The sequence below is a fragment of the Prionailurus bengalensis genome, chromosome C1 (assembly GCF_016509475.1).
Source record: "Prionailurus bengalensis isolate Pbe53 chromosome C1, Fcat_Pben_1.1_paternal_pri, whole genome shotgun sequence".
Classification (NCBI taxonomy): domain Eukaryota; kingdom Metazoa; phylum Chordata; class Mammalia; order Carnivora; family Felidae; genus Prionailurus; species Prionailurus bengalensis.
Window position 1 is genome coordinate 160,314,773 of NC_057345.1, and position 27,931 is coordinate 160,342,703.

The following is a 27,931-nucleotide window of genomic DNA, read 5'->3' on the forward strand; positions in this document are numbered from 1 at the left end:
TAGCCAGAAGGAGACATCCACTGAACATTTAGGAAGGAGCCAAGCCTTTCTCTAGGTCCAAAACCATTCCAGGAAAATGAATGATAATCAGCAGTTACTTGGTTCTTAGTGCACTAAGGACTGGACTGAGTGTTTTATCTCACTGCATTATCTCACTGATTCATCAAAATGGCCTAATGTGGCCAATAGTATTATTACAGATAATAGAACTGAAGTACAGAGATAGTAAATATTTCCCCCATGGAGACCCAACTAGACAGTGGCGGAACCAGGATTCACATCTGACAGTCTTTCTTCAGGGCCCATATTGGAATCTGTTTATGGACTCAGGTTGGGAACAACTCCCAAGACACTAACTGAATGTGTTACGTTTTTACCAACTCTACTAGCCTGTCAAAGACTTTTTGATTCATCATCTAGAATGCATATTTGTGGGCTAAGTTTTAAAGCAGATACCTTTCCCTCACTCTGAAAATTGACAATTGTAGAAGTCAACAGTTTTTTTTTTAAACCATGAGAGTAGCTGATCTCATACTCCAATCCCATGAAATGATCCTAATTCCAATATGAAATTTTCTAAACTGTATTCAAGATTTCTTAGTAAGTGTTCAACCAAAAAGGATTCCATGGGAATAGTAAGTTGGGGAAGCCACATTCTCATAATGGTCTGAGCATATTAGTGGTTCTGTAAAATCCTGCAATTTCTTCTACTGTAAATTTTACCTGAGTAACCTCATTTGACCTAGTTTCCAAAATATGTATTAATATCTTAAGAAACTAGCTAGTATCCCAAGGGGCAAATTGGAGAAACTCTGCTCTTGAAAAGGCTCAGAGAATATTTAGACTGCTAATGATAAGTATATTTTAGTCCAATTTAAAATGAATCAAGATACTTTTATTAGAAATCTTAAAAGGTGTCTAAATACCTATAGGATCCTTAAAAGCAGGCACACAGTCATGCTAACCCAGACTGATGGTAAATTATGTTGGTATATTAGGAAATAGAGACACTGGTTTGGTGTGTCAGGATGAAAGCCATATGGGATGAGGTTCTCTGAGCACGGGGGCCTAGCTGAACCAGCCACAATTATTTGTCTTACTCTTTTTTTTTTTTTTTTAATTTTTTTTTTTCAACGTTTATTTATTTTTGGGACAGAGAGAGACAGAGCATGAACGGGGGAGGGGCAGAGAGAGAGGGAGACACAGAATCGGAAACAGGCTCCAGGCTCTGAGCCATCAGCCCAGAGCCCGACGCGGGGCTCGAACTCCCGGACCGCGAGATCGTGACCTGGCTGAAGTCGGACGCTTAACCGACTGCGCCACCCAGGCGCCCCTTTTTTTTTTTTTTTTTTTTTTTTTTTTTTTTTTTTTTTTTTGTCTTACTCTTAAGCCAGAAGAATAGCACACTTGATGTTTTAGCGCCCCCTGGGGGCCATCAAGATAGTGCACAGGAGTCACAACATTAAATGGCTAATGCAGAATTATGAATATCCCTCAAGGCAGGTAGGAAGAAGGTAGAGATCTGGGGTTAAAAAATAACCTAAAGAACTCCGAAACAAAAGTCGAAAATGTTTCTAACCTCTAAAACATTAGTAACATACCACCAAGCCCCCCAAAATCTACTGATATGGTCAAAGGTGACACATGCTGTTAAGTAGGCAATGACTAGGGTGTAAAGCAGGGTAAAAGTTTTCAGGATGAAGAGAAAAAAGAAACATAAGTTCTCCCTCTTTGAAAGATGAGTTTCTCAAAATGGCATCTCTACCATGGAAGAGCTTGCATTAAAAAAAATCATAATAAAATTCCGTTCTGTGTTCAGATAAGGTCTCTAAGAAAGGCTGTCTTGTAGACATTGAGTGGGAGAGATGAAAAGCAGGATTAACAGACCTCCAGGCACAGTCTTCTCATTAGCAAAGCCTCCACATTTTGCAGGATATGTACCTTGTTTGTGGGATGATTATATTCAAGAAACACTCTGGCTACAAGGCCTATGAGGAAAGCCTCATAGTGGTGGAGATTGCATTTTTTAGACAAGAGGTAGAAAATATATTGAACATTATTTCTCTTACAATGCACCTATGATAAGTAGAACATTTTCTTTATTTACACTTTGGTATTCCTATGGTATAATTGGTATTTATTGCTTTGTGCATTTTTACTTACTCTGATTGACAGTTCCAATCTCATTTTGAGGAGTGCTTGCTGAAACACTTTGAAGATTAATAACACACATTCTGTTGTCCATTTTCAGTTCTAATCTATGAACCAGAAAATCCTGAGGCCAAGGAGTTTTTCTCACTTATTGAAGAAATGTTGCTGATGGGTAAATTTAAAAATTGAAATTCCTTCTTTCTCATAGAACTATGAGCAGTCACTATTTAAAAACCTATTATCCCAGGAGATTAGTGAAGTACACCCTCAGAAAGTGGTTAAGAAAAGGCTAACTGGTTGTCTTGGATGGTTTAATGAAACCAACTTGTCCTTTGTAGATGGTCAGGGTGACTCCCTTTTCTCTGTGGGGTAGAACTGCCCGAGTAAATCAGGCTCCCTGGGTACCAGGCATCAGGGACTGACACAGTCTTCACAAGGAATAGAACATGCTAATTGCCACACATGTTAAAAGAGCTATCCCACAATTCCAAGGAAAACTAGTACCCTCTAAATTATCCTACATCTCACTTAGTCTTATTATATTTAATTAAGAATTACATTGACAATAGTAAAAAAAAAACTTTATAGACCTATGTTTTAAATATACTCTAAATCCATAAACATCTTTATACCAGTAAGAATATAGTCTTTGTACTACTATTTTGACCCTACATACAGTTAACAAAGTTCAGCTCAGTCTTCATGTTCCAAAGATAGGTATTTCTTAGTGGAGGGAGAAGCAAGAAGAATTATGATTTTTCAAAGAGTAGAAATATCAAGAACATTTTAAGCAATTTTCTTCCTTTCTATGGCAGAGAAATCTCAAAATCTTGAGGAAGATGATGAAGATAGTGAAGAAGACAGTAGCAGTGAGAGTGAAGGAGAGAGCAGTGAGGAGCTAAGTGAAGAAAGCTCTGATGAATGCGAAGACGGGTGATGAAGGTTGCTGCTATGGTTTAATCTTCATGTATTTTCATTACTGTATACATGGAAATATAAGGGAGAAAGCTGCATTTTAGTCTTGTTCTTTATTTGGCACAGAGTTCTTTTAATTTATCCGTATCGGTTTGAGCTCCTTCTTGATATTTAGTTCTTACCTCTATGTGAGTTACTCAGAGAGGAAATTAGTAATTGAAAATATTTACATAGCTGTAATTGTGTACCAGGTGCTGTTGTGCACACATTAGTTCATTTAATCCAACAAACCCATGAGGCTTGGGTTAAAACAACACAAATTTATCATCTTACGGTTCTGGAGGTCAGAAATCCAAAATGAGTCTCACTCAGCCAAAATCAGGATGTCAGCAAGGCTGCACTCTTTCTGGAAGCTCTAGGAGAAAATCTCATTCCTTTCTTTTGCCAGCTTCTAGAGCCTCCACACATTCCTTGGCTCCTGGCCTCTTCCTGCATCTTCAAAACGAGCAACATCTGGCTGAGATCTTCTCACATTGTCATCTCTCTAATTCTCTCTCCCCTCTGTTGTGATTTTTGTTAAAGTAACATTTGTTAAGTAGAGCCCTGGTGTGTCAGATGGTTCGTGATGCTTCCACAAAGACCACAAGGGAAAGTAAAATGAGAAGTTTATTATTCACAGGTCCTGGAGGAGGTACATGGCATGCATCAGAGGGGCCACATAAGGAGGTCAAGGTGCAGACAGAGTGGACAGCAGGACCAGGGGCATGCCTTTATTAGGGCCATGAGTGGAGTGCTTTGGGGGTTCTCAGGCTAAGGCTGGATTTGCCAATTCAAACCAAAAAGATCAGGTTTTAGTAAGCTCCGTGGGGGTCTTATCTAAGGGATGCACAGGGGAAAGAGTTGGGAGGCAGGAGAGACTCGGGAGGCAGGAGAGACTCTTTATCACCAGGGGCACTGGGGAAATTGTATCAGGAACATACACTTGTGATTCTACAGGCTCTTATTTAGTACATGGGCTGTTATCTAGGGCACGTACTTGAGGGAGAGGCTAGTGTGCTTAGCCACACAAAATGGATGCCAAGGCAGCAATGATATGGAATAGTGGAGCCAAACTCTCAATACCTTGCGTCTTCCTTCCACTTTTAATGACACTTACAATTACATTGGACCCATCTGGGTGATCCAGGATAATCTATAATCTTCCCTATTTTAGAGTCAGTTGATAATTTTAATACAATCTATAAACTTAATTGCCCTTTGCCATGTAACCTCATATGGGTTCTGGGGATTGGGACATAGACATCTTTTAGGGTGGGGGACATTATTCCGCCTATCACAGAAAGTATTGTGTAAATATTCATTTTTCTGGAATTCATGGTATGGAGCTTGGAAGAAACACTTTGGTTGGAAACAGACCAAACAGACCAAACACTTTGGTTCGACTCCATTAGATAACACCTAACAGAGGTATCTCTTTAGAGACAGTAGTCAAAGATAAGGAAGTGGTGGCTCACAGGGAAAGTGAAGTCTGAATAGAAGAGGACTGAAAATAAAATGGTCTTAAATGAGGGGGCGCCTGGGTGGCTCAGTCGGTTGAGCATCTGACTTCAGCTCAGGTCACGATCTCACAGCTCGTGAGTTCGAGCCCTGCGTCGAGCTCTGTGCTGACAGCTCGGAGCCTGGAGCCTGCTTCAGATTCTGTGCCTCCCACTCTCTCTGCCCCAACCCACTCGCATTCTGTGTCTTTCTCAAAAATAAACATTAAAAAATGGTCTTAAGTGATAACACCTAAGAGGTAGTTCAAGAATGAGAAGTGCACAAAGGAGACAAGAACAGCCAGGAGGAAAATCGGGAAAATGAATATAGTGGATACCATTGGTTGCCCACTCAGCAGCTATCCCTCTACATCTTTGCTAAGAGAGCCCTGCTTCTGTCGGATATTCACTCCCCACACACATAGCCATGGGGCTCAGGAAAGACACCCTCAGCCAACAGTACATGGCATTTCTCTGGTGAACGTTACTGTTCCAAACTCTTCCAAAGGGGTACATGTGACCCACATTGGCCCAACAAGATCAAGGACTTTATTTCATGATTGGGAGGAGAGATGTCTCCATTCCTCTGGTTAAGAACCAGGAAGCACGCTGCCCTACTTTCTGCTGGCAGCCACTTTATGATGATGAGAGGGCCAAATCTTAGGATGAAGCTGATGCTGTGGATGCTACAGCAAAAAGCACCTAGATTTCTGGTGATGTTCAGCCACAAAATCAACTGCTCTGGAAGCCAGCCCTCAGTTTGCATTTTCTGTTATGTGAGACGGCTTTCTTATCATTTCAACTGGTTTGGATTGAGGTTTCTTGAACCTGCTGCCAAAGGCATCCTAAGTGATGAGAACTACCACAGAAACCCAGGAGGGCTACAAGGTCTGGAAAGATCTGCTTGGCTAAAAGTTATAAAGAAGACAAGTAAGATGAGAACTGAGAAGAGTGTTGGATAGCAACAAAGAGGAGGTTGATGACATTAGGGAGAGCACTGTCAGTTGAGTGGGGTGGGGAGAGACCTATTTCTGTGAGCTTGAGTGCACTGGAGATGAGGAAAAGGAAACCGAGGACTTTGATTATGAAGGAAGATGAAGTATTGTTGGAAGACATAAGGGAAAAGGAATATAATTTTTTAAATGTTTAAGATGAGCATGTTTAGTAGAAAGGATGATAATTACATGTACCGATAGCCTATTATGCATTAGGTACTGTACTAAGCATTCCATATGTTCATGTTTTCAGTCTTCATAGCACCTGTGTGGGGTGGATATTAGTATCCCCATTTACATATAAAGTAACTGAGGTCTAGAGAAATTGAGAGTAACTTTCTAAAGAGCACATACCTGGGAATTAGCAGAGGCAAATCTAGGTCTTTTTGGTGTGTGTTGTGGTTTCATAACTATTTGACCATCTGGTCTGCTCTTATCCACACTGACTGTAGGTTTTTGAAAGTGGTGATAGGTGTATAAGTATCTAATGTATATAGAACTTACTTGGTAAATCTTCATCCTCATTGCATTTTCTGGACAACTGCACACACATATAGTATACTCCTTTCTAGGACATTTGCTGTTGCTTTGGCCCAGACCTCTTTGTTGAGCCTGGTGTCAATGAGCGTATCCGGAGTTACCATCTCCCTCATGGCAAATTTCCAGATCTCTGTGAGTGCCTGAGGAGCACACCTCTTGAAGCCTGTTCCATGGATGATGCACTTGTGAATGTTGATGGTGTATTCTCTGGTCACTCACTGCTGGCAGAATGGCCCTTCTCGCTTGCCCTTCTTTGTGAGAGAGCCACAAAGAGGGAGAAGAGGGCAAGGTATTCCAATTCAGGTTCAGTCTAATGCTGCCCTACCCTTCACCCCTGTGCTGTCCTCCCTAAGAGGTCAGGAGAGAGAAACAGATTGCAGAAGGGGAGATAGTTTGTGAAGTGAAGCCTAATACTCAGAAAATGCATGTAACATAACCTTAGTTTGTGGTAGTTGGCTCTGTTTGGACTGCTCAGAGTTGCCTCTTAGAGTTGCCTCTCCTTTGTTCTCCAGTATTTGTCTTTATAAAGCCTTCAATTATCCTACAGTTCTTTATATATGAAGCGGGGTGATAACCTGCATTCCCTTTCATTGAAGTGCGGGTTTTTTTTCCTTTAATTTTATTCTGGTTGACATGTAAAATACATATAATTTTGGTATTTGCCTAAAATACTGATGTTTGACAAGGGTGAACCCTTGAACATAACTCCTAGTGCCAGATGTGAAGGAAAGCCTAGATCTATTGGAAATGTTTTCGGGTTGTGGGCAAGTGTCTTATATCATGAGGTACTGAGAGTTCACAGGAGGGAGGGAGGGAGGGAGGGAGGGAGGGAGGATGAGGCTGCCAAGGCCAGACTAAGGAGGGCAAAGATCTCTCTGGTTGGCTTTCCTAATAAACTCCCCAGCTGCCATGGGATATGAGTTATAATGGGACATGGGGAGTATGCAGAACTTGGAGGGACTTGTGAAGTGTAGCACTGGGAGATGAGATTGGCTTGCATGGTCTTGTTCAAAATGTACCCTTTGAACCAGGAGATAGCCTGTAGCAGACATTGTGGCTGGTTTCTCCTACGTCCATTCCAACTAGATGATACGTCTAAGCTAATCATGGTACTCCCATCCTCCTTGCTATTAGGTTTTTTAATATTTTTGTTTTATTTCAGAGAGAGTTTGAGTGAGCAAGCAGGGGAGAAGGACAGAGAGAGAGAGAATACCAAGCAGGTGCCACACTCAGCACAGAGCCCAACACAGGGCTCAATCCCATGACCCTGGGATCATGACCTGAGCTGAATTTAAGAGTCGGGTGCTCAACAAACTGAGCCACCCAGGCACCCTGCTATTAGGTTTTTTAAAACAGCTTTTATGAGACAGCACTGACATATAAAAATTATATTTATATATTTTTTAAGGTATACAGCCTGATGATTTTATATATATTGTGAAATTATCACCACAATCAGGCTTGTTAACATATCCATCACCTCTACATAGTTACCAATGTGTGTGTGTTGAGAAGATTTATAATCTATCATCATAGCAAATTTCAAGTATACAGTAAGTATTGTTAACTATTATCACTGTGCTGTGCATTAGATCTCCAGAGTTTATTCATCTTGCATAATTGAAACTCTGTACCCTTTGACCAGCATCCCTTTGCTACTAGTTATTACTAGACATGCACAGAATTCTACCAGTCTCAGCTAATAAAACAAGAGCAGGACTTAGAAATGGACAAGAAAGTGTGTAGCCTCATGGCTACTGGCAGCCATCTTGGTGCTATGAGGAGTTTTTATACTAAAGACAGTGGAGCAGAGACAAAAAACATCCTAGTCCTCAATGGCATTTTAACTGACTCAGTTGACCAATGCTGGTTTAATGCCTGCCCTATCTCTAAATATCCTACGTAAGACAATATATTTTCTTACCACTTAAGCCTATTTGTTTCAGATTTCCTACAACTTGCAGCTGAGCGAGTCCTACCCAATGTACCTGCCACAGGATAGCAAGCAGGATGACTGACAACATCCTCTAAGACTGTAAGCCAAACTGGACTCTTTAGTTTACCCTCAGGATGGCCACTCAAAGCCAAGGAAGGGGAATTGGTGGGTTTTTGTGCCAGTTAACAGTATGTGTAAAATAGAAATACACGCATACCTCATTTTATTGTGCTTTGCTTTATTGCACTTTGCAGATACTGCATGTTTTACAAATTATAGTTTTGTGGCAACCCTGCAGTGAACAAGTGAATTGGTGCCATTTTGGTAATTCTCACAATATTTAAAACTATTTCGTTATTATTATATTTGTTACAGTGACCTGTGGTCAGTGATTTTTGGTATCACTATTGTAATTATTTTGCGGTGCCATGAATCATGCCCATATAAGACAGAGAACTTAACCGATAAATGTGCTCTACCAACCCACCCTGCTATCTCGCTCCCTGTCCTCAGGACTCCCTATTCCCTGAGATACAATAATGTTGAAACTAAACCAATTAATATCCTGACATTGGCCTCTAAATGTTCAAGTGAAAAGAAGAGTCACATGTCTTTCACTTAAAATCGAAAGCTAGAAATGACTAAGCTTAGTAAGGAAGGCACATTGAAAGCAAAGACAGGCTGGAAGCTAAGTCTCTTGCAAGTTAGCCAAGTTGGGAACGCAAAGGAAAAGTTCTTAAATGAAATTGAAAGTGCTACTTCAGTGAACATACAAATGATAAGAAAGGCAACAGCCTTGTTGATAGGGGAAAAGTTTTAGTGGTCTGGATAGATCAAACCAGCCACAACATTCCCTTAAGTCAAAGCCTAATTCAGAGCAAAGCCTTAACACTCTTCAATTCTATGAAGGCTGAGAGAGGTGTGGAAGCTGCAGGAAAAAAGTTGGAAGCTAGCAGAGTTGGTTCACGAAGTTTAAGGAAAGGAGTAGCATAAAAGGAGCATATATCTCCACAGCATAAAAGTGTAAGGTGAGGCAGCAAGTACTGATGTAGAAGCTGCAGCAAGTTATCCAGATGATCTGGCTAAGACATGAATGAAGATGGCTACACTAAGCAGATTTTCGACATAAACAAAACAACCTTCTATTGGAAGAAGATGCCACCTAGGACTTTCATAGCTAGAGAGAACTCAATGCCTGGCTTCAAAGTTTCAAAGGACAGGCTGATCTCTTAATACAGGGTAATGAAGCTAATGACTTAAAGTTGAAGCCAATGCTCATTCACCATTCTGAAAATCTAAGGGCGCTTAGTTGGCAAGGATGCAGAGAAAAGGGAAATCCCTTACACTGTTGGTGGGAATGCAAACTGGTGCAGCCACTGTGGAAAACCATATGGAGTTTCCTCAAAAAGTTAAAAATAGAACTAGCCAATGACCCAGCAATTGCACTACTAGGTATTTACCCAAAGGATACAAAAATATAGATTTGAATACATGTACCCTAATGTTTATAGCAGCATTATCAACAATAGCCAAATTGTGGAAAGAGTCCCAATGACCGTCAACTGATGAATGGATAAAGAAGATGTGGTATTAGCCATCAAAAAGAATGAAATCTTGTCATTTGCAATGATGTGGATGGAGCTAGAGGGTATTATGCTAAGCAAAATAAGTCAGAGAAAGACAAATACCATATGATTTCACTCATATGTGGAATATAAGAAACAAAACGAACATAGGAGGAAATAAAAGAGGAAAACCAAAAAACAGACTCTTATCTATAGAGAACAAACTGATGGTTACCAGAGAGGAGGTAGGTGGGAGAATGGGTTAAATAGGTGATGGGATAGGAGGGCACATGTTGTGATGAGCACTGGGTGTTATATGTAAGTGTTGAATCACTAAAATCTACACCTGAAACTAATGTTACACTGCATGTTAACTAATTGGAATTTGAATTAAAACTTGAAAAAAATAAAGGCCTTTTAAGAATTGTACTAAATCTACTCTGCCTATGTTCTATAAATGGAACAATAAAGCCTGAATGACAGCACATCTGTTTACAATATGGCTTGCTGAATATTTTAAGCCTACTACTGAAACCTACTGCTTAGGGAAAAAAAAATCCTTTCAAAATATTATTGCTCATTGATAATGCGCTGGGTTACCCAAGAGCTCTGATGGAGATGTATAATGAGATTAATGTTGTTTTCATGCCTGCTGACATATCCTTTCTGCAGCCCAAGGATCAAAGAGGAATTTTAAATTTCAAGTCTTATCATATAAGAAATACATTTTTATAAGACTATAGTTGCCGTAGATAATGATTCCTCTCTGATGGATCTGGGCAAAGTAAACTGAAAACCTTCTGGAAAGGATTCAGCATTCTAGATGTCATTAAGAACATGTGTGATTCATGAGAAGAGATAAAAACATTAATATTGACAGGAGTTAGAAGTTGATTCCAACCCACATCCAGGCAGGAACCTCCACCAGCAAAAATTTTTTTGAATGACTTTGAGGGGTTCAAGACTCAGTAGAGGCAGTAATTGCAGATGTGGTGGAAATACAAGAGGACTAGAACTAGAAGTGAAGGCTGAAGATGTGACTGCATTGCCACAATCTCATAAAATTTGGACAGATGAGGAGTTGCTTCTTATGGATGAGCAAAGAAAGTGATATCTTGAGATAGAATCTACTCCTGGTGAAGATGCTGTGAAGATTATTGAAATGACAACCAAGGATTTAGAGTATTATATAAACTTAGTTGACAAAGCAGTGACAGGGCTTGAGAAGATTGACTTCAGTTTTGAAAGAAGTTCTGCTTTGGGTAAAATGCTATTGAACAGCATTGCATGCTATGGAGAAGTCGTCCATGAAAGGAAGAGTCAATTGATGCAGCAAATTTCATTGTTGTTTTATTTTAAGAAACTGGCACAGCCACCCCAGCCTTCACCAACCACAACCCTCATTAGTTAGCAGCAACCAACATCCAGGCAGGAACCTCCACCAGCAAAAAGATTATGATTCACTGAAAGTTCAGGTGATAGCATTTTTTTGACAAAATGTTTTTAAATTAAGGTATGTGCTTTAGATTTTTTTTTAGACATAATGCTCACAAACACTCAATAGACTACAGTATCATGTAAACATAACTTTTTTTTTAACATTTATTTATTTTTGAGACAGAGAGAGAAGAGCATGAACGGGGGAGGGGCAGAGAAAGAGGGAGACACAGAATCGGAAGCAGGCTCCAGGCTCTGAGCCATCAGCCCAGAGCCTGACACGGGGCTCGAACTCACGGACTGCGAGATCGTGACCTGAGCTGAAGTTGGACACTCAACCGACTGAGCCACCCAGGCGCCCCTAAACATAACTTTTATATGCACCGGGAAGCCAAAAAATTCATTTCACTTGCTTTATTATGATATTTGCTTTATTGCAGTGGTCTGGAACTGAGCCCTCAATTTCTCCAAGTTATGCCTGCATGAAACTGGTTTGAATGGTTAATTTCTGTATTGTGCAGCTGAGGAGGGGAGGTAGGTAAGAAGAGTTTATTTTTCAATTTACATTTTTTATTTATCCTTTTTTATTTTCCCCATGGGCATGCATCACTTTTTTATTGTGGTGAAATATTCATAACATACAATTTACCATTTTAACCATTTTTTAAGTTTATGTATTTATTTTGAGAGAGAGACAGCACAAGCACAGGAGGGACAGAGAGAGAAAGAGAGAGAGAGAGAGAGAGAGGGAGAGCGAATCCCAAGCAGGCTCCACACCGTCAGCACAGAGCCCAACCAAGGGCTCAAACTCATGAACTGTGAGACCATGATCTGAGCCAAAACCAAAAGTCGGATGCTTAACTGACAGAGCCACCCAGGCACCCCTACCATTTCAACCATTTTTAAGTGTATAGTTCAGGAGCATTTAGTAATTTCATATTGTTGTGATATCATCACCACCATCCATCTCAAGAACTATTTCATTTTCTCAGACTGAAACCCTATACCCATTAAACAATTACTTCTATTCCCCTTCCCTCCAGCCCCTGGCAACTTTCTATCACTTTGCTCTACTTTTTTATCACTATGAATTTGACTATTCTAGGTAACACATGTGAGTGGAATTTTACAATATTTGTCCTTTTTGTGACTTATTTCATTTAGCATAATGTCTTCAAGTTCACTGGTATCATAGTACGTATCAATGCTTTGTTCCTTGTTATGGCTAAGTAATATTCCATTGTGTGTATATATCACATTTTGTTTACCCATTCATCCATTAATAGACACTTGGGTTGGGTCCACCTTTTGGCTATTGTGAATAATGTTGCTATGAACATTGATGTACAATATCTGTCCAATACTAAAAACTTTTTATTTAAGCCTATCCATGAAGTGGGGAGAAAATCTGGGAAAAAAAATAATAAAAAGGCTAAAGATGGTTGTGTTTGAGTGATGAGGTTATTTCACTTTTTTTCATCATAAAGTCATATACTTTCTCTAACAATCACATATTATCTTAAAGAAAAAAATGTGTTTTTTTTTAAAGAAAGAAACTTTTAAAAAGAGTTAAGGTAAAACTCACCTGAGGTACAGAAAAGTTAAAACAAGGAAAAAACAAAACAAATCAGTATTTGTGGAGTGTCTATTGTATCTGAGCCATTTTAACACATCTTAGTATCCTTTTTGGTATGCTAGAAGCTTCTAATGAGGATAAATACTAATAAGTAAATAAGTAGGTAATTATGTTCAAAAAATAAATATCATCTGATACAGAAACTTACTGATCTTCATAGAACAGTTATATTCACAAACTTGCTTATGCTTATGCTTAATTGTATACTTTAAATAGGGATAATTGCAATCCATCACCAATACTCCCCCCTAACCCCCAGTCCCTGTTTGCTTAGAATTGATTATGTAGCTCTCCTATTGCTGAAAAACTGTACAAATACACTTTTAACTGTAGGGGCAGAGGGCAGGCCAACCCAAGATGGGCCATTTTGGCATAACAATTCTTTTGAGTTAAAAAGCAATTAAAAAAAAAAAAAACCAGCAGATTCCAGAAAAGCTCTTAACCTCCTAATCAACTCTTTTGAGTTAAAAAGCAATTAAAAAAAAAAAAAACCAGCAGATTCCAGAAAAGCTCTTAACCTCCTAATCAACTGCCTAAAAAGAATTTATTTTTTTTTTAACGTTTATTTATTTTTGAGACAGAGAGAGACAGAGCATGAATGGGGGAGGGTCAGAGAGAGAGGGAGACACAGAATCCGAAACAGGCTCCAGGCTCTGAGCAGTCAGCACAGAGCCCCATGCGGGGCTCGAACCCACAGACTGTGAGATCATGACCTGAGCTGAAGTCAGCTGCTTAACAGACTGAGCCACCCAGGCGCCCCAGCTGCCTAAAAAGAATTTAAATAGAGGACTTCAGGTAGGAAGAAAGCAATCACCACACATAACTACAGTATAATATGAACTAGATGTGGTAGACAGGGAGGAATCGAACAAAGCCTATTTGATCAAATCCCATTGTTCCTGAGTAGCCTAGCAGACATTTATTGGTAAACACTGTTCACTCTTTTTCATTTTCCCGTGAATTGCATTTCTTCCCTTTGAAGTCCCAGACCCCTAATCTCTTCTCCTTAGTTCAGGATGACATTATTCTTCTTTTTGCCTGCCTGTCTTTGGAATTTCCTATCTGTGTGGATTTCCTACATGTACAAAATGAAATTTAATTTTCTCCTGTTAATCTGTCTCATGTCAATTTGATTTTTAGTCCAGCTAGAAGGACCTTGAAGAGCAGAGAAAATTATTCCTTTCCAACAAGTAGTTGGTTAACTTTCATAAGATTCTTTCCTTCTTTTTATAATACTTTAAGTTGCATCCTCTTCTACTCTGAAACAAAGCTCTCTGTGTTTCATGCTCTCAGGTCCCTAAGTGTATCTTCATCTCTAATAAAAATTATTTTAAATATCTTTCCATAAAAAATATAACTTGAAAATGATTACTCTGTAAAGATGATAAATTTCACAGTTCCCTGTCTACTACTGAGCAGTGTGTTAGGAGAAAAATCTCTTCCTCATCATAACAGGCACCAAATTCAGTTTCTTCCTACTGGCATCAGAAGAACTCAACCAAAGGTGAGGCAGAATCACAAATTAGCAGACAACATCATCATTCTAAAGCTGCCTTCTCTTAACTTGCAACCCACCAATGAAAAACAGTAAGAAGAAAAATGTTAAAAATCATGTACTACACAGAATTAAAAGAATACTTTCAGAAAGTTGTCTCAAAGTAAAACTCGTTAAATTGAGATATTTTACAACCTGTTAAACCAGTGGTTTAAATACTAATAAAACTGGCTGATCCTTCATAGGCTAGTTGAGGTCTTGTAGAGGGCTCTGACTTTTTAAGACTTATTTCTTCCTTCTCTACATTTTCTTTTCAACTCCTCTGAATCCTGATATAACAAAAAAAAAATCGATGCAAAACAAGTCCCCACACTCACTCCACAGTTGCTAGGTGCCTTCCAGATGGCTGCCTGAAGATTTTAGGGATATATTGTCTATTCAGCTGTTCCAGGGGTTGCATGTGGCTTGTCCCTGGCTTTGAAGTTGAGATACTGTGCCTGTAGCCTCAGTGAGAAGATGTTGACCCATTTAATCCACATATTTAGGGATTGCTTGAGATTTCAGGCTGTGCAGATCTAAAGGGTCCCTGATTTATCCAAAGGCAAAGAAAACAGGACCTCAGCCTTGTAACTGAGAGTAAGATAGAAAGAATGAGCTCCAGGTGACTAACTGCTTTGGGGAAACCCATGGTACTGATTTGCAGATGTTATAGGTGAGAATCTTGGCTGTGAATACATTCCAGTGAGCTCTTACATGTAAGTTTCTTACATAAAGTTTCTTGACATAAAGGGAACTGAGCTACAGCAGCTCACATGAATCCCTCCCATTAACTTTTCAGTTTTTCTCTCCCGTGCACCTGGCCAGGCTTAGGGAAGAAACCCAATCTGAAACAAGTTTAAATGATCAGATTCTCCATTACTGCATCAGAACCTTCCAGACCCTTCTCATAAACAACAGTCCCAGGCACATACCTCTAAAAAAAATAAAGGCTAATACCTGTTATTTTAACTAGTTAAGGGCTTTTACACTGAAATAGATAAAATATTACTGTACCCACTCTACCATTCCATACTGTTTCACCAAAGCATCTCATTTGGAAAGTCAACTTTCTTTCCGTCCCACTCCTTTGGGAAAGGACTGATTTGTCCTAGTTTTTGTCGAGAGAAGAGCAGAAAACGTGAATACATCTTAAGAGCTCTCCATCAGAATTGCATTCCAGATCTGTTATTTCCCTGGTCTCCACTTTTGCAGTGAAATACCTTGCCTAATATCAAAGAGTTCCTTTCCTCAGGCTACCTTTGGGGTGAAGCTCCATGGGAAAGAAATGGATATTCACATCTCCTTCTCTTTCACCAAAGGGATAGAGATCCTAGGTGTTTCAGGCCACTTCTGGCAGCATCTCTCAGCCTTTTAAACAGCTCTGCTTTGTGAAATATGGCAGGGTATGAATGGGAAGTGGGAAGGGCCTGCAGTTTTCCTTGAAGAACTGCTTTCTTGTGGAGCCGTTGTTTCCTCTCAGAAATTGTTATCTATCGCCACCTGCTGGTCCTTCTGTCTACGTGTTTGGAATAGCAGGAATCGAGTTTAAGATTTACACACGATTTGCCCAAATACAAATCACTCTGTCCTCCTTGATTAATTTCTTTAACATTAGAATATTTCATCTTTTGAATACCAAGGAGGAAGGGACCATTTGACGATTATCTGAGGAACTCAGCGCTCTCCGATAGGAGAAAAGACTGTAATTTCCGGAGTCCTTTCCAGCGTTGTGGCTGAAATTCTGCCTTCCTCACCACCCTTTTAACCCTTTCCTGCCTCGGAGGAGTGAGTATGGCGTGGGGTTTTTTTTTTTGAGGCAGGGGTGTCTATTTAGCTATGGTTCCCAAAGAAAGTACAGAATGATTTGGGAACTATCTTTAAAGTACACAAACACACCGAATAGACTTTTAGCTTCGACTTAAGAAAAGCCGAGTGTAAGGTTAACAACGCTTTTCACAGCCCTGGTCTCGGGAGACAGACGTTTAAACGGTGAGCACTGCCATTTTTTTCCCCTCTTTTTTGGTCATAAATTAGATACTTAAAATAGACCTAAAGAGCCAGCTGAAATGAACCAACACCGTGACTCTAAATTACCTTTCCTGGAGGCTAAGAATGCTAAATGCGTCAAAAAAAAAAAAAAAAAAAGATTGACGTTTCTTATTTACTCACCTTGACGTGGACCATATTTTACGCATAAAAATCTCACCCGCAGCCTGTTTAGGCGCCCTTCCACGCCTTACTCTCCTCCCACCCTTCCCTTTTTTCTTTTGCTGAAAGGCTCTGCTCCAAATCCAACAGGAATATCTTTAAACATCCCTGGGAAAGGGCATTGTGGGCGGAGGGTCGTGTTCCCAAGTTCCAGCCATCGCTGACCTAAAGGAAGGTTGTCCTGAGTGGACAGGATCAAGTAGCCGAGGCTGCAGGCTCGGAAACCCCTAACACCCCGGAGAGAACGGAGGACTCGCACTCGCCCACTCCGTCTGCCTCTGGGCGCCGTGTTCCCCTTTCTTCAAAGCTCTAAACCTTACATCAAATGCGAACGAAACAGCTGGGCGGACACCACTCCCTTCCGGACCACCTCTCATCACCGGTTCGAGTCCCTGTGAGAATATCTATTTTCCACCCTCGTTGTCCAAAGCATCTCCCCACCACCCATACCGGGAGTAATAAAAGATAAAAAGAATAGCGCAAAACAAACAAAAATATGGATTCCAAATGTTCTAAAGAGCCAAAAGACAACCACAACCACCCTCACTACAAATTCTTACCGAGGAGAGGGCGAAATACACTATTCTCCCACCCCCCACTCCAAGAAGGGAAAAACACAGCAGTTAACAGCAGGGAGGGAGACGGGCAGGGTGAGTGGGGCGGGTTGGCCAAGGGCTGGTGACTGAAGCCGACCAAAGGGAGGCCTAAGGGACCGAGCTGCGTGCGCTGTCCTTGGTTCTGAAAGAGCCGTGCCCTGCCTCCCAACTTCGTGTGCTGGAACTGGCTGTAATTTCAGGCCCTTAGTTCCTTAACATCCTCGCAGAGCCCAAGAGTCTGGATTGGAATGGGGAATAATCGGCAACTAACCCAAACCATGAAGCCCCCAACTTGGTGTGGGGGGGGGGGGGCCTGGGGGGGAGGGCTTCTGTTACTCTCCCTGCCTACCTGGAATGTCAACTCCATGAGTACAGAGATAATATAAGTTGCTGGGACAGTGTAAAACTCCCTGAGAATAGTGCCTCTCACGAGGCAGATGATTAATAAATATTCGTTTAATGACTAATTACTAATATTTAGTTAAACATTTTTTAAAGTTTATTTTTGTTTATTTTGATAGCGATACAGAGAGCAAGTGGGGGAGGGGCAGAGCGAGAGGGAGAGATAGGATCCCAAGCAGGCTCTGTCAGCACAGAGCCCCCATGAGGGGGTCGAATTCACGAACTGTGAGATCATGACCTGAGCTGAAATCAAGAGTCAGATGCTTAACCCAATGAGCCACCCAGGTGTCCCTAGTTAAACATTTTTAAGTTAAGGAGAAGACTTCATTCCCTCCCCCTCCATAAAGGAGTGAGAGGGATGTCCTCGCAATTGCACGGACTCAACTTTAATTTGTGATACCTGCTCTTATAGATTTCTTTTTCCAACGAGATAATTTCCTTAGCTAAAACGTTAGGGGTGAACGTTTTGGACAATGGGGTCAGAAGAAGGAGTGGTTGGAAATTTCTGAGTCTCAAGCCACAGGTGAAAGTAAACGAATCTTCCTTTCCGGAGAATCTCCGGTCTTAGGAGAAGGTTGAGGAGACAGGGAGAGCCGGCATCTTTCTGAGACAGCGGACCCCGAAGGGTATCGGGATTTGTTGCCTCCTCCCGACAGTCGACTTGCTCCGCGCGTCCTCAATGATTTAGCACCGGCACTGGGCTCTCTGATTGGTGCAACATCTCCTTTAGGGAGGCTCTGGGAGAGGACGTGGGTGGAACTCCCAGCCTCATTTCAGAGTAAACCGCACTTTTCGTGTGTTGCGGTGCCGGGTTTTGAAGGGATGTTTCCTGCTTTGATTGGGCACGCCCACCTTGCCCAGCCTGGAGCTCTGGCGCTCAGAGCTGAGGTTACTGCCCTACCCCGCCCCCCACCCCCGTTCAGGATGCTTTTGTGTCCTTAAAAAGTGCCCGAGCTTTTATTGCAAGGTGGAGAGAGGACGACAGTATTTTCTTTAGTATCAAGGGCAACATGGTGATTTCAAACCTCAGAGCGCGAACCCTCTTACTGATGGGACTATATCTTCTCAGGGCAGAATCTTCGATCTCTATTATGGAATTTTCGGTGATTAGTAAGATTTTCTGCATCCCCACAGTGTCGTGGTAAAAGGAGACAAGACTATTCAGAGAGAAGGTGTGGGCTTCGGTTGGACCAGCAAGGCCGCAGACTTGTCCATAAATAACCCCTGCCTGCTGCAAGCCAACAGGAGGCGAAAAATCACTGTGAAACGAATAAAGGAATCACTGGTTACACGATACCATCCAGATACACACAAAGATAAACTTTTTTTTTTTTTTTGCCCCAAAGAAAAAGAAATTGAGGAATTGGAAAGAGGAGAACATGCATTAGCGACGAGGGTGGCTGAGGGATGGCTTGACCAGGCAGAAGAACAGAACCCAGACAGCCCTTCCAGGTGTTAGCTCCCGCCGGGAGGAAAGACCCCGCTAACACAGGGCCTCGCGGTCTCTGAGCGCCTGGCGCCCCCTGGTGGAAATTTTTCCGCGAACGCCTTTTTATTATGAGGGGCTTCTCCCAACGCGGCAATTCATTAAATATGTTTAAATATTGCAAAGGGAAAATCCTTTAAAAGCGCAAAATCGAAAGAGGAGTGAGGAGAGTGGGCAGGGCAGGGAGTGACTGTCTGCTCCCCACCCCACCCCCGCCCCCTGGGCCTCGGGTTTCCCGTTCGTCTCAGAGCAGCGCTCGTGCGTGTTATTAACCTTCAGATGTGATCAATCAGGAGGACTTCTTTCCCCATTACCAAGGGGACCAAAGCAAGCAGGGAGTGCACAGTGGATGGGAAACGGGACCTTTGCTCTGCGGATGGCAGTGGGTAGCGGTACTCAGTTGAGGTACTTTGGGGAGGCTCTGAGCTGGATGAGGAAACTGAAGGGAAAGGAGTGGGGGGTCTCTCCGGGGGTCTGAGTGTTCCCCCCTCATCTCTGCCTCCTTTGCTTTTACGACAATCCTGGTTCAATAGAAAGCCAGTGAGGACGCAACCCCAGAGCTCCCTTTTACTCAAGAAAGAGTCATCGGGTCACATAGATCCGGGAGGACAGCGAGGAAAGAAAGCCACTGCTCTAGTCTTCTCAAAAGTATGGGAGGGGAAGGAAAAGGGAGAGAGGGATGAAGAAGCACTCAACAAGGCAGAACTCTTCATAGAAATTATCTTTTCCATCGTCTTACCCGACACTGTTTCAAAAAATAGAGCACGTTGAGTACAGCCTGGATTACTCATAGGGCCTTTTTTTTTTTTCCGGGCCCCAAACCGTGATCTGGATTTATAATCGCCCTTTAAAGCTCCAGAGGCGATCAGGCACCTGCAAAGGAGCCCCACCGCTCTGCCGACGAGCTGCCCCCGCAAGCAGCGGCCTCGTGATTCCCCCGCCTAGCCGGTCCCCGCCTCCCCACTCCGCCCCCGCCTCCCCCAAAGCCTAGCAGCTGCCTCTCCCGACTGCTCTCTTCTCCTCCTGGCGCTCGCGTGCGGGACGGTGCTGGCGGGAGCTAGGAGGCAGCTGGAGGTGACGCCGGGAAGATCACGCCTGTGGCAGGACCGGAGCCGAACGGTTCGCTGCGCGCTGCGCAGAAGAGCGGCGGGAGCGCCCGGCTTACTGTCGCCTGGCCCAGGTGGGTAAGCGCGCGGCCGCCTGGACTTCCCAGTGCCCAACTTCAGCTCTTCAGCTGGGTGCTCTTCACCCACGGTTTCTTGGTCAACCCCCACTCCCGGCGACCGCCATCTACCCTCCCGAGCAGAACGCGTCCCGCCCGCCCCACTCCTGGCTCTCCCTTGGTGCGCGGCGCAGTGACCCCCGCCCTCACACTCATCCAATCCCGCACCAGCGAAATTCACGCCTAGGGATGTCCAGAAGCTGAGACCTGCGCTGAAGTGGAGAGAGAACGATTTTCCCCCAACGCTTCCTGGCTGTGAGCGCGGGTCTCACCGAAGGGCTCGTGGGCAGCGGCAGCCAAAAGGCGCGACTCGGAGCGGTAACCTGTTACTTCCCCAGAAGCGGCGGTCTACCGGCTGTCTGCGTTGCTGTATTGAGTGCGCGCGCAGGGCTAGGTGTGGGGTCCCAGGGTGCTTGTGAAGGCTGTGGCCGGCGGCTGCTACTCTGCAGAGTCTTAGATCTACCCAGATTGGCCCGCACACTCTGTCCCGGGGCCTTCGGTAGCCATCGCGCCAGCGCCGAGCGCAGTACAGGGGCGTCGCGCACCGATCCTAGTCTGCCGCCTTCAGCGCGCAGAGGGCAAGTTCGTTTCTCCGGTAATGTCCTTTCTTGCCCCCCTCAATCTCCGGCTTTGTACAGCGACAAATCCCGGGACCTCAGAGAGTTAGGTGGAGAGGGAACAGAGAAACCCGGACCGAGCCTCATCCTAGGCTTCCAGATGGCTCAAAGCGGGGTGGGACAAGGTTTCCGACCCGCTGCTTTCTTGCTGTCTGGAGTGCAAGGTGATTGTAGTTCTTCCCCGATCAAGTCAGAGAGAGAATGTAAAAATATGACTCTTTTTCCCCCTCACCTTGTCTCACCAAAGTCCCCGGTCCCCGGAGCAGTTACCTTCCTTCTTTCCAGGGAATTAGCCAGACACAACAACGGGAACCAGACACCGAACCAGACGTGCCCGCCCCGTGCGCGCTCCCCCCGCCTGCCCGCCCTCAGGCTGCTGAGAGCCCAATGGGGCTGGTCGTGGCTCGGCTGGAAAATAGCACATTGAGCCTCCCGTGCCCTCCTACCCCTATCCCCCGCACCTCCGCGTTTTGCACTGGCCTTGGGCTCCCCTAGTCTCTGCGCTGCACTCCAGGTCACCCCGCTCCGCCGCCAGACTGGAAAGCAGCCCTGGGCTACGTTGCCCGCGCCAGAGTCCCAGAGATCGCGCGCACGTCTCCTCCTCCCCTCGGCGCACCCCGACCCAGCCGGTTAGGTGCCCTTTCTCCCGCCTCTCTATCCCGAGCCCAGACTTCTTGGGGAGCGTCCGCGCCCCCAGCTGCTCTGTCGCCTCCCGCGCCGGACCCCGGAAGCCCTCCCCGCACTGCTCTCGCTTCTCTTTGCAGCCTGTTCCTGCGCGCGACTGGCCGAGGACCCCGGACAGCAGAGGCCCCAGGACGACCGAGCTGATGGCGTCTTCGACCCCTTCTTCGTCCGCAACCTCCTCGAATGCGGGAGCGGACCCCAATACTACCAACCTGCGCCCCACAAGTAGGTTCTGTCCCAGTTTCCTATCAAATAGACTGCGGGGAAGATGGGGGCGCTGGGACGTGAGGAGGCTGCGCTGACGGAAAGGGAAGGGGGAAACGCAGAGATGATGGAGGCTGGAAAGAGATGGGGCCCTGACCTGGGTCCTGGCCAGAGGTCGTTTGACTGCCAGGGATGCCAGGAGATTCTGGGGCGCTGGAGAGTAGGAACCACACAAGGTTCCAGCAGCGGCGATCGTTGGGGGCTTCGCTTCGGGGGAGGGACGGACAGAGAGAGTATTGTTTTTGTTGTGTGTGGTTTCTTCGCTTGGTGGGACGACTGGGGTCAGGGCAGAGGGCGGTGTGAGGAGACTGTAGCCTCGGCGGGAATAGAGTTTTCTGTCTCCAGCTCTCGTTGAGCGGAGATCCGGCCCCCCTCCTCTCTTCCCCCCCCCCCCCCCCCGCGCTGTGCTCGAAGTCTATAATCAGCGGAAATTTCGACGTTAATTGCAGCTTTTAGAAAACTCGGGGTCCCTAATTGCTGGAAATTTGCGTCGAGCTATTGACGAGTGAGGGAGAAGCCAGGAGTGAGAAAGGTGCATAAAACGGTTTGAGATCGAGCCTCGACATTTCAGGCAATTAATTACATCTCAGACCAAAAAAAGAAAAAAGAAAAAGAAAAAGAAAAAAGAAAAGAGAAAGCAAGGATCGGGCAGCAACCTGAATGGAGAGAGGTGGGGAACTAGGAAGGGGCAAGCAGCTTTGCTAGGGCGGAGGAGAGGGCACCCATCCTTTCTCCGGGGCAGGAGATCTGTTAGCAATTGACAGATTTGGAAGAGAGAAAAAAGGGGGAATCAGATACAAGGCAGGGAGGGGGGGGGCGGCTTTATGCTTCCCCACCTCTAGCTCGGTGTGCTCCTTAGCCCATTTCCAGAATCTGTCTTTAATTTAGATGTATTTCCTACCTTTCTGTAGAAGCGTGGCGATGAGGGAATTGTTTTTCTTTTTTCCTATTTTGGATTGATATGCGCCCCCCCCCCCCACACACACCAATCTATCAGCTCCAGTAGTAACAGCCCCAGAATTTCTATATAAGAGGGGCTTAGGAGTGGCAGTGTGGTTAGAAGAGCTTATTGCTCCGCTTTTATGGCACTTTCTATAAGCTTGAGAAAATGTCAATTGTTCCCATAAACGAAGGTGGGGGATTGTTATCCCGCAAGCCCCCTCTCCAATTCTTTGGCGCAGCTACTGGCTCCTGGCCCCGGAGACCGGGGTTTAAATCCTGAGGTTGCGTTTCAGTTCCCTTTGCAGCTCCCTCTCCCCGCCTCCCAGGCGAGCTACAATTACCCACACAACAAAGAGGGGCTCGGGAGAGCCGCCAGCCCTGGTGGCACGTGAGCCGGGCACTGGCGGCCGAGCTGGCCGGAACAGGCCGGGAGGAACGCGAGGCCTGCCCGCCTTTGTCTGTTGGTCTGGCCTTGATGGATTTCTTTTCCAGACCTGTCTACATTTCCCGCCCCTTTTTTGTTGCCTGATAGGGCTGGGCGATCGCTGTGTTCACCCACCTCAGAGTCCTGCCCGCATCCCACCCCACCCCCGTTAACCTTACCCCCGGCGGTAGCCCACGGTCTAACGCACACGCCCAACCTCGGGGGCGAGAACCAGTGGAGGCGCTGACCTGAGTCCGCACCTGGCCTGGCGCGCCCGGAAGCCACCGAGGCAGAAGGAAGATAGTCGAGGACCCTGCCTGGGAAGAGCGTGCAGCACCTGTCCTGAGAACGCCGTCAGTCGCCCCCCAGCAGCCTAGCTGCGGAGCGGGCATCCTAGGCTGCAAGCGCTTGCCCGGCTCTCTACCGGCTCTCACCCTCCCTTGCAGACACACCCTCTACCCGCCTGCTGGCTCCGTTTCTCCCTCCAAGCTCTCTTGGGAGGTGGCCTTGCTTGATCCGCACAACCTTACTCGGCCTCCTGCTCCAGCGACCCCTTCTCCCAGCTCTCCGCCACTCGGTCTCCTGGACCTTCCTTGAGCCAAAGGGGATCACTCACTTCCTTTCCTCATCTTTCTGTCCCTTTATTTCACTATAACCCCCCAACTCTGAAAGGCAGTGCAGTGGGTCTGAACGCCAATGTCCCAGCTGAGTAACCTTGGAAAATTCGCTTAACCTCTCTGAACCTCAATGTTTTTATTTGTAAAATGAGTATTAAGATTAACACTCTTCTTGTTTCACAGGGTTGTTCTGAGTATTAGTGGAGATGCTCTTTAAAGCAAAAGCACTTTATTGAGTGGAAATAGCTCTTTACCCGCCAGGTATTATTATAAGGGTTTTGCTTTCGCACCGATTTGCTGTCTGAGGCAGGAACTCCATCTGTGACCTGCTGTCTCACTGACGTCGGTCTATTTCTTCTCCCCGCTGGGGCTCTCTTGTGCCTCGGGTTTAATGGATGTCACTCTCCTTATCGCCACCAACATTCGCGCGGGGCTGAAAGGCTGGGCCAGGGTGGGGTGGGGGATGGGAATGATTGGAGGCGCCTTGCTTTGAGAGATACGAAGGGTATTTCACGCTGGGCCCACCACACCAGTTAGAGTGCGGGCGCCACAGGCACCCCTGTGCACCTTCCTGGAAGCCGAACCTCGAGGGCAGCATAGACCCTGAGGAGTTTGAGCCTGGTAATGAAGGAAAGCACAGCAGCAGAATGGTCTGCCATTCGGACCCGGAGGAAAGGCGCCCGATTCCCTATGCGTTCTCCCGCTCCACACCCGAGACGTCCGAGGGAAGGGTTAATGAGGGGCAGGTTGGGAAGAAGGGATCGGAGATGAGGACCAGAGGCGCACTATTGTTTCCCGATTCTGGGTCCGACTGAAGAGCAGCCATGCGAGCCCGATCATCTAGTCAAATACTATTTTTCACCCAATTAATTCCTGAACTCTTCCGCGACCCCATTTCATGCCAGTTTATTTTAAGCTGCCACTCGGCTGGAGACCCGCCAAGAAATTATGAGACGTTTTGGTCCCAGATGCCTCTGTGTTCCCTTTCCGGGCTGCTGTGGTCGCCCTTCGAGTCCGCAAGGCGGAGGCCAAGGGACAGGGCCTGGAGGGTGGGTCCTGCGTAAGGAGCGGCCTGGCCCCGTCTTTTGCACGTGGGTTGGGCCCTGTCCCACTCCGATCCTGCCTCCCCAGCTCCCCTGCCAGTGTCGCTTGGAGAGACGGGCGGGTCCCATGGGTTCTCGGCCTTCCAGAGACCCCGTTCTATAACTGAAAGTGGGAACAGGAAGGGAGTGTGATGGGCCCTCGAAGGGCACGAGTCTGCCCGTCGGCCCACGGATCTGGTTTCTTGCTCCTTTCACGAAGGAGTTTTTATTGAGGAGCACTGGCGAAAGACCTGCCTCCTTCTCCCCAGAACACATTTGCCCTCGACCCGGTCCCCCACGTTCCGAATCTCACTGATCGCACCTCTTTTGCTTTTTAGCATATGACACCTGGTGCGGCGTGGCCCATGGATGCACCAGAAAAACTGGGGCTCAAGATCTGCGGTGAGTGAAAGGGCCCGCTGGGGCCTGGCGGGCCGGCGCAGCTCGCGGGTTTTGGGGGTTTGGGAGAGTGGGGCGCACGCAGAAGGAGATCCAATCTCTTGGGTTTGGCTTTCTAAAGCCCCGACGCCTAGCGAGACGCTCCTCTACCTATCTTAACCCTCCTCCGCCTTTGCTTGACCCGGCCGGGAGGGACCTTTTTTGCTGGAGTCCGGGACTAACCAAGACACTGCGGGACTTCCCCGATCTAAGGCGGGAAAGCGCGAGCACAGCGCCCCCGCGCGGCAGCCGGGCTCTTCTTGCCCGGCGGCCGGGTCGTTCCTACGCGTGCGCTCAACCTGCGACCAGAGGGTCTGGTAGAAAAGGTCAACTAGTCTGGTTTTCTTGGAGAGCAGGCCTAAGGCACGGTTTCCGCCTGAGGCGGAGGCTGGCAGGTCGTGCCCCCTACCCCCGCCAAACGTACGTTGACAGTGGCCTCCCCAGTTTGAGAATTTGCTCCGATATGTCATAACGGATTCAGATTTCGTTCTTTCATTCTTTGCCTGCAGCCCCCGGTGGCCTGCCTGGGGGAGGTGTGGGCGGGCGCAGTCCAGAGGGTTTGCGGAGCCTGCCCTTGAAGGAGAGGAGGGTAGGAAAACGGGCAGGCGGGGGTGTGGGGCCGCAAGAGGAGAAAGGGGGTGTCGGGCACGATTTGCCAAAGAGGAAGAAAAATACATCTGGGAGCTGGAAAGGAGAAAGAACCTTTCTCCGGAGACGTGATGGTCTGAAATGAAAACGCCCAAGGGCTGTAATTTTTTTTTTTTTTTTTTTGTAAGGGAAAAAGGAGATTTGTTCGAAGGGACACAGCTGAGTGGCTCCGGCTGAACAATGAGGACTTGCTTTCCTTGCTACATTTCACCGTCTAAAATCTCTAACCTTATCGGGCCAGAAAATACGGACGGGCAGGGGGCGGAGGGGCGGGGGAAGATTAACGAGGGGCTTATTAAAGAGCCATCCGTCAGCGGCTGCGCGCGGGAGATAGCGGCGGAACCAGTACGGGGCACGCCCGCCCCAGCCGCGAGCGCGGCCGGCCACGGCGTGTTCCCCGGGCCTGCTCTTCCAGCTTCTCTGCGTCCGGGGGCCCGAGGAAGGCGGCAGCTGGGGCCGGAGCAGACCGGGGGCATTTAACGGCTTCTGGGAATTACCCTCCCTCCCCCGCTTTGCCGCGCGGCGCCCTTCCTGCGTTTCCGTGGCTCTGTCCCTTTGATCCAACAAGCAGCATTCTCGGTGAGCAAGCGTTGCTCGACTAGACCCAGCCATCTTCCAGGGAAAGCCCAGCCCTGCCGCGCGGGGCGGCCCCGGGTTTGACCCTCTCCCCAGCACGCGAGGCCCGCGGGGCTAGGCCGGGACCGCGTCCGCGCGCGGGGGCAGCTGGCCGCAGCCGAGCTTTGTTCTATAAATAGCCCCCTCCCCCCGCTGCCATTCCCGGCTTAATGGCCCGTTTCGCGCCGGGTCCCTTCGGCGGCCGCGGCGCTCAGCTTCTGCAGCCGTCATTGTCATGCAGCCGGGCAAGCAGAACTGAACGAGCCCTGGGCGCCCGCCGCGGTCGCGGGGAGGGCGGGGGAGACTTGGGATAAGCGCGGCCTTCCCCGCGGTCCTGCGCCTGCCTGGCGGGCAGCCTTCGTCCACCCGCATTCCCTGCGTCCGTCCTCGCGCCCCAGGCCTTGCCCTCTACGCCCCCTCTCCGAGTCGGGGGAAGAAAAGGTCTAACTGCCCCCTTCGGGAGACACACCTGAAACGTCTCTAAAGAGTAACTGGGCAAGAAAGAGTTGAGCTTCCTTGGGTCTGAAAATAGGAGTCCCCGAGTTTGCATCAGTTTAGCCTGAGGAAGGACTCTGGAACATTTGGAGGTGACCATCCCCAGAGAGTTTCTTCTTTGTTTCTAAACACACACGTACCCCGACACTAATTTCAGAGAAGTCGCAACCAGTTTGACCGGAGGAGAGGCCTGGTAGTCTGTTGAGGGGAAATTGCCTTCTGCTAATAGGCAAGCTTTGGAGGCCACTCGTGAGGAGGCTTCGCGTTAGGTTTGATTCTGAAAGGAAACAAAACCCCAGGCAGATTTAGTTTCCATACTTTGGGCCAACTCTGGCTGTCCAAAGTGAAGTCTTCGGTGTTGACCTAAATCTACAGCCTTCCCACCTCGCCCACGCACAGACACCCCAGCTCCCTTCCCCCCAGACATTCACCAGCCTGGATGCCACCTTCTTGGCACTACCCAGGTTGGTTTGACCTTTCACATTAGGACGGGGTAAGAATGAATGGTCCTCTTCCAACCTCCAAATCCCCATTGCCCTGGGTGACTCCCCTAAACATCTTCAGTGCCTTGCCAAGATTCAACTCCCACCCCCTCTCCAACCTCCCTTCCTTGGAAGCCAGGGACTAAAGCTGCAAGGAAGGCCCTGGGTCTCACCGGTGATGCCAGAATCCTCTGGGAAAATAATCAGGTAGAGAAAACCCAGGGTCTGCCAAGATGTAGAGTGGGGTAGCTACAGGCATGGTGGTATGACTTAAATAGAATGCAATGCAGGAAGCCCAAAGTTTGGGCTCTGGGTTCTGCTAACTTCTCACTGTGTCCTTGGCCCTCTATCACTTATGTACGCAGAGTTCTAAAACTGGCTACCAGTTACAGCCTCCGAGCTGGTTTACTTAGCCCATGCGGTGTGGGTGTGTTTAATTTTGTGTCAGCTGCCATGCAACTTTTT

General features: G+C 46.6%; 2 protein-coding genes across 5 annotated transcripts in view; both read left to right on the forward strand.

Moving 5' to 3' along the window:
- The window catches only part of ERICH2 (glutamate rich 2), a 37,769-nt gene extending 34,605 nt beyond the window's left edge, over positions 1-3,164 (forward strand). For all 4 annotated transcript variants that reach the window (XM_043577012.1, XM_043577013.1, XM_043577014.1 and 1 more), the window contains 2 exons: positions 2,252-2,323; positions 2,967-3,164. In XM_043577012.1, the coding sequence (XP_043432947.1) occupies positions 2,252-2,323; positions 2,967-3,088 (194 nt within the window). In that variant the 3' untranslated portion in view covers positions 3,089-3,164. The remainder of the gene's footprint in view (positions 1-2,251; positions 2,324-2,966) is intronic.
- Positions 3,165-19,745: 16,581 nt separating this feature from the next.
- The window catches only part of GAD1 (glutamate decarboxylase 1), a 42,358-nt gene continuing 34,172 nt past the window's right edge, over positions 19,746-27,931 (forward strand). Inside the window, 4 exon segments of the mRNA XM_043577016.1 lie at positions 19,746-20,116; positions 21,540-21,684; positions 25,127-25,167; positions 25,169-25,190. Coding sequence (XP_043432951.1) covers positions 21,603-21,684; positions 25,127-25,167; positions 25,169-25,190 — 145 coding nt within the window. The 5' untranslated portion in view covers positions 19,746-20,116; positions 21,540-21,602.